We start from the raw sequence: 14,557 nt of genomic DNA, 5'->3' as shown, positions 1-14,557 counted from the left end.
AAATTAAACAAGCAGAAATGTGTGCAAACTGGACACAAGTCGAGACCACGGAGCTCCTTACTATCCGCGCTGAAGCTGAGATCGCTCACCGTTATACGCCACATCCGGATGTCACGTGTCAACTCAACCCGGGACCGTTAAGCGTTGTGTGTGAAAGCGCACATATTACGGTATTTCACTGGCAGTGAGAATGGACCAAATCTAGCGTCCCGGGAACAAATGCCGGGTCGCATTATCCGTTTATTTGCCGGAATCGCAGTGTGAAAGGGGCTTTAGAGAGAAAGCGGTGTATGGTTGAGGCTTAACCAAACGCATCGTCTGTTTATTGACTTTGGAATGAGTTCTGGTGTATTATATAGGGTAAGAAGAGGTTCCTCAAGAGGTTGTTTTGTAGAAAAACAGTGTAATTACAGTGCAATAAAGCATTTATTACAGTACATGACCTTTTTATACACTGGAGTCTTTAGATTTACATCTTACACATTTCTACTCCATAATCTCACCTTTTGTGAAGCTGAAGGGGTGATCAGTCATGCGTCTACAGCGAACATGTTCAAAACTCTTTTCATCTTCAGATGCCTGCATTCATCTCAACACAAAGAGTCTATTTGAGCTATTGATTACTTTGTGTTGTGACATGAATGGGGGACGACCAGGGGTTGCTGGTCCTTTCTTCAGTATTTCACCCCTTACGACTAAGAGGTCGCCTGGATGGTTCCACTTTCATTTGTGTGCCTTCCAGCATCATTATCTGTCTTATTCTTCCTCGCTCTGCCTCTTTCGTTTTCTCTTCTAGAGACAATAATCTTGGCCAAATATATCTTCCCAGCTTCTTTTTGTCAATAAAATGGGTAGCCTTTCAAGCATTCCTAACAATCCGAATATATATGGGATGGAATATACAGGACAGAATCATTGTGATTAAATGATAGTATCAAATAAAGTTAAGAAGTTAAGTAACACTTCAACACTTTTCTGAAAGTTAGGGCAACACTTTATTATACACTTCACTGCAAAACTTTTCTTGAACCGTTTGTGCTATGGACATACAGTAAGTTATAACTCTCAATCTGTATTATATATTACCCTGAAAGGGATAGTTCACCTAAAAATGAAAAAATCTGTCATTAATTCCTCACCCTCATGTAGTTCCAAACCCAGAAGACCTTTGTTCATCTTAGAAGAACAATGAAGATATTTTTGATGGAATCCAAGAGCTTTCTGACCCCTCCATAGGCAAGAACGTCATTACAACTTTCAAGGCCCAGAAAGGTAGTAAAGACATCGTTAAAATAGTCCATGTGACTCCAGTGGGTCAACCTTAAAGGGTCATGAAACTCTAAGAGTTTTGTGTTTTGATATTTTTGCACATCATGGAAGATAATGTTACCATCTGTTCAGTTTGAATGTGAGAGAAAACAAGTTAATTTAACTTTTTGCTCTATTTTCGACTTCCTGGATTAAATTGTCTAAAGCAACATGTCTGCGGTGTGAACGTATGCGGTTCATCTCACATCTGATGACGCGATCTATAATATGGGTTGTAACTTGAAAATAATGCTTTATGTATGTTTCTGTCGATGGATACACGTGCTGGCTCCTCGGTGATACACTACAACAACAGTGATAATAAAAGACAAACGGGCAAAACGATCTCTCTTTTTAAACTGTTCAGTGCATGCGAGTGCTGCCGTATGTCCGAATATGACCAGTCGTTTTCTCCATCAGCACCCGCGTGTAGAGCCAAGAGACGCAAATGAGAACTTGCGCGTGCTGTGAGAAAATTTGTCTCGTCCCAAAGCGCACGCAAATATTGAGTTCTCTTTCAAGTCTTGCGCTTATATGGACAAAGCAGACATATAGTCTGTATATGCCATAAGTGAACTTTATACAGTCGAGAAAGACGACGCATATCCCTGCATTAGCTCTTAAAGGGGCAGTAGCCTTTACTGCTGTCTGTTTAATGTCAAACAAAAGATAGGACATATCCCCACTGCTCTTGATTGAAAAGCTTTTGTAAGTTTAATAAGCATTAATCTTTCATTTAAACAGTTAAATATGCAGTTATTTTACATTTGATTACTTTATTCAGTTTCTGTACCTTTCTTCAGGCTAGTCCTGTACATTATTATTTAATGTACACATGAGTGAGGTCAAGTTAAACATTTAAGTTTGAATTTTATTTTATACTGTGCATTGTTCCAAAATTTGTAATTGATGTATTATTTGAAACTTTAATATTAATTTATGCAATTGCAATGCCTTGATTTTTAGTTTACAGTCATAGCCATAAATGCAATGGTATTAAAAATTGGCATCGGCCTTGGTTTCCTCTTTTTCGATTATCGGTTTCTGCCAAGAATTGTTATTTCGGTGCATCCCTAGTTGTGACGTTTTCTTGTACTAGTACGGCAATGACTCATCGGTGTCTCATAATTATTCATGAGACTGCATGTCTTTATCCAATGAGAAGATGCGTTACTTAATTCATGACAGCACACGTTGATTAGCATTTTCCTCTGACTGGCGCTTCAAACAGTGAGATTGCATACAGTAAGTGAGAGACACATTAATGGATCAAAAACAAGTGTTTTTTTCCACTTTGTATGAGTTTCTGTGTTGCCTACGTTCTCTTCACACAAATGCGATTCATCCACACTGTTAGTGTAACCGCTCTTTACGGCCATTTAACTGACAGCATATAAATAAGCCTCAAAAGTTATCAAAGTTATGCAACAGTGTGTTTATATTTTAGATGCAGAGAACAAATTGCAAATGCTGTGCATTTAATTGTGCAATGAATTAAAGCTGTCCAGGATATAAACAGGGTCTAAATTCACTTTCTTGACCACCAGCCAATGTGGCAATCCGAATTTCCACTAGACAAATTTTTTCCGGTGAAAATGAGAGAAATTACGAGTGTCAGTGAATGCATTTGATCATTTTATTAATATTTCTGGCATGAAAAACACAAAGCCCACAGAGGCTGACAGTAGGTAATAAATTGATTAAAAAAAAGTATATACTTTTTTACTGGTTTTCAGTAGAAAACCAGCCACCTTTAGTTTAATCTTAACTTTTTACTTTACTAGCTAACTCCCTCCTCTTTCAGTCTATGCTCCCTGGTCTGGCTCCGTTCGTTCTTCTTTTCCTTGTGTTTTATGGTGGAGGGAGCATTCGTTCTCACGCTGGTTTCACTGCAAACTGCCCGCAGCCAATGGGCGTATGAAACGCCATCGCGTAGCATGACGGCACCGTGTTCATGGGAAACGTAGAAAGTGCTGCCAGGGGGATAAATGACCGCGATAAGAGCCTTTATGTATCACGCATGTAATGCTTCATGCATCACCGGCCAAACTGGCTATTAAGTTTTTATTAACACCCGCCAAAATTAAGTGTTAATGTAGAACCCTGGATATATGTATTTGTGTAACATAAATCCATGTGTATATCGTGTTGTGTGTAAATTCATGGTAAATTGCAGCATGTATTTGTGGGAAGCTTTGATGCTTTTAATAAGCAAAATAAAATAATCTGAATCAGAAGCCGTTGATGTGCTGTCAGTCTGCCCTCGCCCCCTCCACGGCGCCACTGTGCCCACTTTTATAGCATTTTTCAAAACTCTGGCGGCTCATTATTGGCCGGCTCAACATCACACACATGCGTCATGGTGCTCACATGAACAGCATCGGCCAAGAATGAGCCGCCGTTCTGACGTAGAAACCAGAAGCACTGCAGTGTGTTTACTACGTGAATAGCGTAAGAGCCTGACACAGAAGTTTTTTTTCTTTTTTAAAGTCAGTGTTCTGGGGGGGGTTTCTCGTTCTCGTTGTGTCATAACATTAAGGTCGAGCCACTGGAGTCACATGGACTATTTTAACAAGTTGCAATGACGTTGCTGTCAGATGATGATGGTTCAGAAAACTCTCAGATTTCAAAAATATCTTCATCTGTGTTCTGAAAATGAATGAAGGTCTTAAAGGTTGAGACGTCGTGAGGGTGAGGAATTAATGACAGAATTTACATTTTTGTGGTGAACTAACCCTTGAATGTTTTTACTTTGATTGCTCCATTTCTTCTTAAAAAGTTACAGTAGCTCACCCAAAAAAAAAAATTCTGTCATTTATTCACCCTCATGTAATTCCAAACCTGTATGACGTTCTTTAGTCTGTGAAAAAAAAAAAAATCTTCTTAAATCTTTATTTTTGTCAGTGGAATCCAAAACAACTGTAAAAAAAATATATATATATATATATATATATATATATATATATATATATATATAAGATCAATTAGTTATGAAAACATAAGCTTTAACTTATCAAAATAAGCCATTTTCAACTTTTTTTTAAAAGTTACGTAAGATTCCACACATTTTTGTCAATTTATTGTAGTTTAACTGTGTTTTCCACATCTTCTGAATCTCATCTGTATGAGCCTATTTTGATTTCTGATTTCTTTTCTAATGGCTCTTAGGTGGTGAATCCAAAGAAGAAGATGAAGAAGAAGAAATATGTCAATTCGGGCACGGTGAGTGGTGGCTTTCAGAGATTAGCTTTCTAAACAAGTTTCTCCAATGTGAGCGTGTCCTTGCACATGCATGTATGCACGTAAATAAAGAGCCTTTAATTACAACGGTTGTGTGATGGGGAAAGCTAAGACATGCACAGTAGCTTTCAAATGTCTTCCCTTTTTAAACCCGTGCTAATTAAGACGAGCAAAAAACGAGAGAGCTTTGCTTTGTTTTCCTTTTGACGGGTCTTTGGTGTTTAAGCTCTTGTGCGTGTGGCTCATTGTCATCAACATATAGTGGAGGTTGATGTTTAAATGGGGAAAATAGCCCAGCCAAGACGTACGCATTAAACCAAATGTCATGCCACTGTAAATATGTGTGTGTGTGTGTGTGTGTGTGTGTGTGTGTGTGTGTGTGTGTGTGTGTGTGTGTGTGTGTGTGTGTGTGTGTGTGTGTGTGTGTGTGTGTGTGTGTGTGTGTGTGTGTGTGTGTGTGTGTGTGTGTGTCATAGGTTGACTCAGTATTTTTGTTTGTTTTTAATCAGAGACATTTGGGCCTTATTGTGTGCAGTGTTGTGTGATGGTGTTTACTGTGTGCATTAATATATTGGCACTCTGAATTGTAGTGGTTATGTACTGTGCATCAAATTTGTAGTGGGTTTTATGTCTTAATTTGCCCTGCTTGGCCCTTTTTAGACATTTATTCATGGACAAACCTGGCAACCTATTTCCTGTTTTATTACTATGCCCATATTTGGACTGTGCTTCCTCCCCTGCTAATGCAACGTAATTAATTCATAAGTACTTGCCACCATGCTCCACCTTCCTGCCCATATTTGGATGACACTTCCTGTGACTGAGTAACTTTATTGTTGCATCCGCATTGGCTGCTGATAATTGCAATTAGCGACTAATTGTCTAACAGCCGGCCATGCTTAGTTTGAACGAGATAAAAACTGGTTCTCTAGAACAGAGGGGGACTGGTGACTGCTGATCTGCTGCCATTTTGTGTTGAGTGCACTTTCTTGCTCTGCACATGAAGCCCAAGTTCCCAGGCATCTTTGGTTGACCACCGGTATACTGCAGCTGGATTCCCACAACGCTCTCTAAAGCCTCAAACCTTTCTCAACGCTCTCTAATGTTGCCTAAAGGGCCGTAATTATATTTTATTACCACATATTGTGAATGGGGGTCCATTTTCTGTGGTGTTGGTGTTCATGATGATCACTTGTTTTTAGCCTCAGCAATACCTATCTGATGGTTCCAGTGGCTGGCATTGTCCCGAAGACTGTGGCTATCCTCGATCCTCCCTCAACGCTCTCTAACCCTCGAACCTTCCTCAACGCTCTCTAATGCTGCCTGAAGGGCCGTAATTATATTTTATCGTACTACAGTGTAAGTGTGACCTGCTATCTGTGACGTTAGTGGTCATTCTTGGTGCTCTCTTCTAGCCTCTGGATTATCCATCTTGGGCTCCTGGGCCCAGTGTTGCTGTGAAGACTGTCTCGGTGACACCGGGATCTCCCACAGCATTTGCGGTTTGTTGCTGAGTGCCATAACTTTCTCCTGTGGGTCGGACGACTGCCGTGATCTTCTGGACGTGTCTGCTTGACTTCTGTTGGAGGGAGGATCGTTGGAGCGACCTGCTGCAAAGTCACCGAACTTTAACCTCTTCCCAAACAGCTTCAGAGACATCATTGTAGTTGACTTTTTTTCCTTTAAGTAACACGGTTTCTAGTAGTGCTTGCTGTCCCAATAAAGACTATTTGTTGTACCCACACATTGACTGTCTGTTTTGTTTCTCTGGCTGGGACCTGATTTATTTTATTTAACGTTGGTCACTAGGTGACAGTCTTATTCTGGCGTAGTTCGGCAGGGTCCCAGCAGCGAAACACAACAGCCATGTCTGACCCTCCTGGTAGCGTAGCTAACCGAGAGGCAGAAGAGAATGTGGCTAGTGGAAGTAGTCAGGGAACAGCCCATTTATTGGTACCATGGTTTATGGGGGGGCCATGGATACCCCGTTTTAGTGGGGAGAGGGGAACATTTAACTCATGGAGATCTCAGGTAGAAGCTATGCTGAGGGCCCAGGGGTTAACAACACAACAAGGGGTGGATTTTCTATTGGCAGCACTAGATGGGGAGGCAAGGCGCCAGGCACGGTTATTTAAGGCAGAGGAGACGGCCGACACTAAAGCACTACTGGACACCCTACAGAAGAAGTATGGTGATGGAGGAAGTCGAGCCCAGCGACGGTCCAGGTTCTTCAGCTGCCGGCAAGGTCAGGATGAGGGAGTAGAATCCTTTATATTGAAATTACGGGAACTCTACTTCGACTGGCAGGGACGTGGGCCAACCCAAGAAGAAGAGGGTGAGTACCTGTTAGATCAGTTCACCTTGAATTTAAGACCAGGCCCAATCCAGCAAGAGATTCATCGACAAGTGCGCCGCAATCCCCAGTTGACATTTGCTGCCGTCTGCACTGAGGCTGTGGCTCTCCAGCATGAGCAGCAACATGGAGAAGACCATGCCTGGGTCAGATGGGCCGCAACACCTACAGCAGTGGCTTCACCAGTCAACACCCCAAAATGCGATACACCTGACCTGAGTCAACTGAAAAGCGAACTCCAGGCAGAATTTCGCAAAGAAGTGGCAGAGCAATTAAAGGGTTTGAGTGCCTCCATTGTTGAGGAACTTCGCAAACAGATATCACCTACCCCCCTAATGGCCGGTCAGTCCACTGTCCCACCTTTGCCTGCCGTCACCCCCCGATTGTATAGTGGTACAACGTTACGACCAAGACCTCAACAGACACCACCAGGCAGGGGGTCCTTCCAATGGGATGCTGAGGGGAGGCCTATATGCAGGGACTGTGGAGGAGTGGGGCACATCCAGAGGTATTGTCCAGCTCGTCGCAGGTCAACTTCGGGTTTTTAGCGCCCCCTGCCACCAAGGGGCGTGTGGCAGGGACAGTCGCTCATTCTGCTGGAGTGACCACCAAGTCCCAGCTTGTTGGAGAATGTCCACGTGTTGAGGTGGAGGCTAATGGAAAAATTATTCCTTGTGTCCTTGATACCGGCTCCCAAGTCACTCTGGTGAGTAAAGCCTTTTTTGCAAGACATTTTGGAGATATTGACATGAATTGTGCCCACGACTCTCCCTGGTTAACCTTACGAGCAGTTAATGGATTACAGATTCCGTATGTTGGCTATGCAGTTGTTGATTTTGCTGTCGGGGGTGTCCAGGTTCCACAGAAGGGAATGGTGGTGGTTGAAGATGGGTGCATGGGAGCAGACCATGCCATTCTGGGAATGAATGTAATTGCACACTGTTGGGATGAATTGGCCAAGGGTAAACACCCTGGGTTGTCAGCTTTCAAGTCTCTTGTGTCACCTGTAGCAGGTCAAGTTTGGGAACAAGCTTTCTCTGTCTGCCAGAGGGTGACGGCTGAAGGGCACGCCATTCCCTTTCACGGGGTTGCTCTACTGCCTCGGCAGCCACCAGTGGTTATCCCCCCTGAGTCTGAGATGGTGGTATGGGCTCAACTTCAGGATGGAGCCCCCAAGGCAGTTCACAATGCATTAATAGAACCCCTAGAGGACCAAGATGGGGAGTGGTATGTAGCACGGTCGTTAGTGGTGGTAAGCGGAGGTAAGCTGCCAATGAGGATGTGTAACCCAAATCCTTATCCAGTCGAGGTCCCACTGCGCCGACCATTGGCTAAGGTGACGCAGACGGACGAGTGTGATGTCCAAATGGGACGGGAGTTAGTGGTCCAGCCCGACTCCTCTGGAGTTGTGGAAGTGGCAATTCGAGCTGTGACTAACATTTCTGAACTCTCTACTCTTACAGACCCTATCTTTGCTATTGAGGGAGATGGCCTGAACCCAGATCAACACCAACGCATTCTGCAGCTCTTAAAGAAGTGGAACAGCGTGTTCGCCTTGCATGATGATGATTTTGGCAGAACCAGTGCAGTACAGCATCAGATACCCACGGGTGCTGCTCCGCCTTGTCGAGAGCGATACCGTCCTGTCCCCCCGACCCTTTATCCAGAACTTAGGACCCTTCTACAAGGCATGCTAGATAGTGGGGTGGTTCGTGAAAGCTCCAGTCCATGGGCAGCACCGGTAGTCCTGGTTAAAAAGAAAGACGGCAGTTGGAGGTTCTGTGTGGACTATCGTAAGCTTAATGCAGTTACTCACAAGGATGCATATCCACTACCTCGCATCGAAGAGTCCCTTACAGGACTGAAGAGGGCCCAATGGTATTCCACACTTGACCTTGCTAGTGGATACTGGCAAGTTGAAATAGACCCCCGAGACCGCCAGAAGACCGCATTCACTACTCCAACGGGTCTCTATGAGTTTGACCGTATGCCTTTTGGCTTGTGCAACGCACCAGCAACCTTCCAGAGGCTCATGCAGCGGTGCTTGGGGTCCATGGTGCATGACTTTTTGTTAATTTATTTGGATGATGTGGTCGTGTTTTCCCCTGATTTTGACAGCCACCTTCACCATTTGGAACAGGTGTTTCAGAAGCTGTATGATCATGGTCTGAAGTTACAACCAAAGAAGTGCAAGTTGTTTCAGCAACAGGTAACCTACCTGGGCCACGTCATCAGTAACCAAGGAGTGTCGACTGATCCTCAGAAGACCGTTGTGGTGGAGAAATGGCCTGTCCCACAAACTATCAAACAGGTGCGTTCCTTTCTGGGCTTTGCAGGATATTATAGAAGATTTATTCATGGCTTTTCCCGACTTGCTGCCCCTCTTCATGCCTTGCTGAAGGGAACGGCCACTGCTCAACAAGGAAAAATTCAGGTGAATTGGACCGAAACTTGCCAGGATTCATTTGACAGACTCAAAAAAGCCTTGGTATGTGCCCCAGTCCTTGCATACGCTGACTTCTCTCTGCCTTTTAGACTGTTTACTGATGCCAGCCTGGAGGGCTTGGGAGCAGTACTTGCCCAAGAGCAGGATGGACAAGAAAGAGTCATAGCTTTTGCCAGTCGGAGTCTGCACCTCTCAGAAAGAAATGACCAAAATTACAGCTCATTTAAACTTGAACTTTTGGCTCTGAAATGGGCCATTACCGAGAAATTTAAGGATTATCTGTGGGGGGCCACCATTGATGTTTTTACAGACAATAGTCCACTGGTAAACTTAGCCACTGCCAACCTGGGAGCCGTGGAACAACGTTGGGTGAACCAGCTGGCCAACTATCAGTATACCATCAAGTTTCGCCCTGGTAGTACTAATAAAAATGCTGATGCCCTCTCCAGGTTGCCAGGCGAGTGCGTCGAAGCTGCGGTAAGGGTGGTGACTGAACCAGCTGATGTGGTCCATCCTGTGGAGGACATTCACCAGACTCTGGACCGGTGGTATAATTGCCAATTTCAGGACCCAGGGCTACAGCTCCTCTGGACCTGGAAATCTGTAAACAAACTTCCACCACCTCATGAACAAAGAGGGGCTCCCCAATATGTAAGGCGACTCCTGCGTGAGTGGGAACGTATTGTAATCCGTGGCAATCAAATGCAACGCCGATGCACAGACCCAAGGACTGGTGAGGTATACTGGCAAGTGTTGATCCCGGAGCAGGAAGCACGAGGGCTATGGCAACAATATCATGAGAACTTGGGCCATCAGGGAGCAGAGAAGGTCTGGTCAGTTCTGAGGAGACGGTTCTATTGGCCCAGCATGCTGAAGAGCGTGGAGACTTGGACGGCGGCCTGTCCTCGTTGTCTCCGGCAGAAGCCTGGACCTGAGGTAAGAGCTCCCCTGGCGCCTATTTCTACATCCTACCCCTTTGAGGTATTGGGAATAGACTATCTGTCTCTGGGAAGACCCGGGGACCCTTTCCCGTATATCTTAGTCATGACTGACCTCTTCTCTAAGTATGCCTTCGCAGTACCCACCAAGGACCAGTCTGCAACCACTACTGCCAAAGCCCTGTACAGTGCCGTGATCCAGGTGGTGGGGTGCCCAGAAAGGATCCTCTCTGACCGTGGGGGGGCCTTTCAGTCAGCTGTAATGGAACAATTGTGCCAGTTGTATGGATGTAAACAGTCCCGAACCACCCCTTACCATCCTCAAGGTAATGGTGCATGCGAGAGATTTAATCAAACTTTGCTGTCTCTCCTTAGTTCTCTTTCGGAAGCCGATCAGAACCACTGGCCACAGAGTCTCCCTGCATTACTGCAGGCTTATAATAATTCCACCCATGGCTCCACTGGTATGACCCCTCATTTTGTTGTTTTCGGTCGACATGCACGCCTCCCAGTAGACTGGGTCGTATCCTCATCCCCTGCCATACCAAGATATTCTTTGTCGGATTGGGTGAAGCACCACTACAGAACTCTGACACAAGCCTACAACGTGGTGAAGGCAAATGCCGAGAGGCAGCAACAAAAGGACCAGCAAAGGTATAACCGCCGGGCTAAAGTGGATACACTTCTGCCAGGGGAACGAGTCCTCCTAAGGAATTTCCGCAGGCGTGCAAAGGGCAAGCTGGCACCGCGTTGGGGTCCGGATGTTTGGGTGGTGGTAGCCCGACCTCGAGCCGATCGACCGGTCTATGTAATTCACCCAGAAGGTCATGAAGGCCCCCCTAAGACCATTCACCGCAATAACCTGCGCTGTTGCCCCGTTAACATGCCAAGAGAGGAGCCCTCAGAAGAGGAACCATCTACAAGCCGACCACAGGGCATGTCCTGGTATCCGATCATGGTCACTCCACTCATCCATCAGCAACAGCTTACTGGCCGTATGCCCACCACCACCACTTCAGTTATACCAAATACAGAGAGAGATCTGCTGACTGCAGCTAGTGGAGTAGACCCAACACGACAGAACCCAAGCCTGCTGAACGAAGAACTGATGGGTGAATCGGAGCGAATAATATCACCTGAAACCGTGCCCTGTCTGCCAAGCCTCCCTGTGAGTCCAACAAGTGGGGCAGTAAGGCGGTCACAAAGATCCACCAGGGGGCAGCCCCCAACCAGGTATGGGCACATATAGATAATGTCGGGACGACCATTAGAAAAGTGGGGGGGAAATGTCATAGGTTGACTCAGTATTTTTGTTTGTTTTTAATCAGAGACATTTGGGCCTTATTGTGTGCAGTGTTGTGTGATGGTGTTTACTGTGTGCATTAATATATTGGCACTCTGAATTGTAGTGGTTATGTACTGTGCATCAAATTTGTAGTGGGTTTTATGTCTTAATTTGCCCTGCTTGGCCCTTTTTAGACATTTATTCATGGACAAACCTGGCAACCTATTTCCTGTTTTATTACTATGCCCATATTTGGACTGTGCTTCCTCCCCTGCTAATGCAACGTAATTAATTCATAAGTACTTGCCACCATGCTCCACCTTCCTGCCCATATTTGGATGACACTTCCTGTGACTGAGTAACTTTATTGTTGCATCCGCATTGGCTGCTGATAATTGCAATTAGCGACTAATTGTCTAACAGCCGGCCATGCTTAGTTTGAACGAGATAAAAACTGGTTCTCTAGAACAGAGGGGGACTGGTGACTGCTGATCTGCTGCCATTTTGTGTTGAGTGCACTTTCTTGCTCTGCACATGAAGCCCAAGTTCCCAGGCATCTTTGGTTGACCACCGGTATACTGCAGCTGGATTCCCACAACGCTCTCTAAAGCCTCAAACCTTTCTCAACGCTCTCTAATGTTGCCTAAAGGGCCGTAATTATATTTTATTACCACATATTGTGAATGGGGGTCCATTTTCTGTGGTGTTGGTGTTCATGATGATCACTTGTTTTTAGCCTCAGCAATACCTATCTGATGGTTCCAGTGGCTGGCATTGTCCCGAAGACTGTGGCTATCCTCGATCCTCCCTCAACGCTCTCTAACCCTCGAACCTTCCTCAACGCTCTCTAATGCTGCCTGAAGGGCCGTAATTATATTTTATCGTACTACAGTGTAAGTGTGACCTGCTATCTGTGACGTTAGTGGTCATTCTTGGTGCTCTCTTCTAGCCTCTGGATTATCCATCTTGGGCTCCTGGGCCCAGTGTTGCTGTGAAGACTGTCTCGGTGACACCGGGATCTCCCACAGCATTTGCGGTTTGTTGCTGAGTGCCATAACTTTCTCCTGTGGGTCGGACGACTGCCGTGATCTTCTGGACGTGTCTGCTTGACTTCTGTTGGAGGGAGGATCGTTGGAGCGACCTGCTGCAAAGTCACCGAACTTTAACCTCTTCCCAAACAGCTTCAGAGACATCATTGTAGTTGACTTTTTTTCCTTTAAGTAACACGGTTTCTAGTAGTGCTTGCTGTCCCAATAAAGACTATTTGTTGTACCCACACATTGACTGTCTGTTTTGTTTCTCTGGCTGGGACCTGATTTATTTTATTTAACGTTGGTCACTAGGTGACATGTGTGTGTGTGTGTGTGTGTGTGTGTGTGTGTGTGTGTGTGTGTGTGTGTGTGTGTGTGTGTGTGTGTGTAAGAGAGAGGAAGTGTGGGTGGATAGAGATAATGGAAGTGAATATGAAAGCAGGAATTTGTAGCACAGCAGAGATAATATGATATGAGCATCATGCTTTGATTGATGGCTGTGGCAGAGCCGCCTTATTGCTCTATATTATGAGATCAGCCTGAGAACGGCGTCTCCCCGAGGGTCAGACACTTCGCCCGGATTCATTCAATGCCTCGTTCACACCATCGGAAACATGGTGTATTAGGACAGTTTCTTCTGACATGACAGAATGTCTTGATGTGGCATCTGCATGTTTGTGTTTTGTTGTAGATTCATTTGTCTGTTTTGATCTGTTTTTGATGCAGGTGACACTGCTGTCGTTCTCCGTGGAGTCAGAGTCGACTTTCCTTGATTACATCAAAGGAGGGTGAGTAGAGAGACGAGCGTTCTTGCTGTGAATCACACGTATTACTGAATATGATGTTCTGACAATCACAGGGTGGGTCACATGACTTCTGTATTTCCAATCACACATTAATAGATTTCTTGCAGTTACAATGACCTTTTATTTTAGTATTATTTATATTCCATTATAGTGTTTATTAATATTTTGAGGATTTTATAAAAAAATTATATTGAATTTTAAATAACCAAAAACTAATTAAATGGTTTTAATTAACAACATGTATTCATTTGTGTATCTAGATACAAATCAGGCATAACATTATGACCACTGACTGGTGAAGTGAATAACACTGATTATCTTTTCATCACAGCACCTGTTAGTGAGTGGGATATATTAGGCAGCGTTTGTGAACATTTTGTCCTCAAAGTTGATGCTAGAACCAGGTAATAAGGGCAAGCGTAGTGATTTGAGCGAGTTTGACATGGGTCAAATTGTGATGGCTAGACGACTGGGTCAGAGCATCTCCAAAACTGCAGCTCTTGTGGGCTGTTCCCGGTCTGCAGTGGTCAGGATCTATCAAAAGTGCTCCAAGGAAGGAACAGTGGAGAACCGGCCACAGGGTCATGGGCGGCCGAGGCTCATTGATGCACGAGGAGAGCGAAGGCTGGCCCGTGTGGTCCGATCAAACAGACGAGCTACTATACTTTTTTTTTGTTTAACGCGATACAAATATTTTAATTTAATTAATTAAACACAGCATTCATTTTTTTCTGTCATCCTTGGGCTAGCATTACATTATTACACTCTCATTCATGCAAATGCTTTTAAACTATTCAAGCGCGAAAAGTTTTCTTTTGCATTTGAGCAAACAAAAATACAGAGAATTATGTCAAAATGCCCATTTTGTCGAGTATTCTCATAAAAGCAGTCTTAAATGAGTTAAATAATGTCTAAAATTAACTTAAGGAGCTGTGGGGAAATGAAATGCGCATGACAAAGCGTCAGATCTGCGTCACGTTCGGCTGTCATACCAGCCACTAATGTTGTCTGTCATGATAATCAGATGTAACAAAGAAAATTATAGCTTTAATACGGATTTATTTATAGAGTGCAGACTTAATCCAATTTCTGTATATTTCCTACCTGTTATGACATTTATTATAATAGGTTTATGTGAGTTAACTTAAAT

At 44.4% G+C, this 14,557-nt stretch overlaps 1 protein-coding gene across 2 annotated transcripts in view; it reads left to right on the top strand.

Annotated features, from left to right (window-relative positions):
• The window catches only part of cpne5b (copine Vb), a 244,805-nt gene that overhangs the window by 178,607 nt on the left and 51,641 nt on the right, over nucleotides 1-14,557 (top strand). For both annotated transcript variants that reach the window (XM_067432338.1, XM_067432337.1), the window contains 2 exons: nucleotides 4,477-4,530; nucleotides 13,328-13,389. In XM_067432338.1, coding sequence (XP_067288439.1) covers nucleotides 4,477-4,530; nucleotides 13,328-13,389 — 116 coding nt within the window. The remainder of the gene's footprint in view (nucleotides 1-4,476; nucleotides 4,531-13,327; nucleotides 13,390-14,557) is intronic.

This window comes from Pseudorasbora parva, chromosome 22 (genome assembly GCF_024679245.1).
Source record: "Pseudorasbora parva isolate DD20220531a chromosome 22, ASM2467924v1, whole genome shotgun sequence".
Classification (NCBI taxonomy): Eukaryota; Metazoa; Chordata; class Actinopteri; order Cypriniformes; family Gobionidae; genus Pseudorasbora; species Pseudorasbora parva.
Note: the sequence above shows the minus strand (reverse complement) of the source record. Positions and strands in the feature narration are given on the sequence as shown.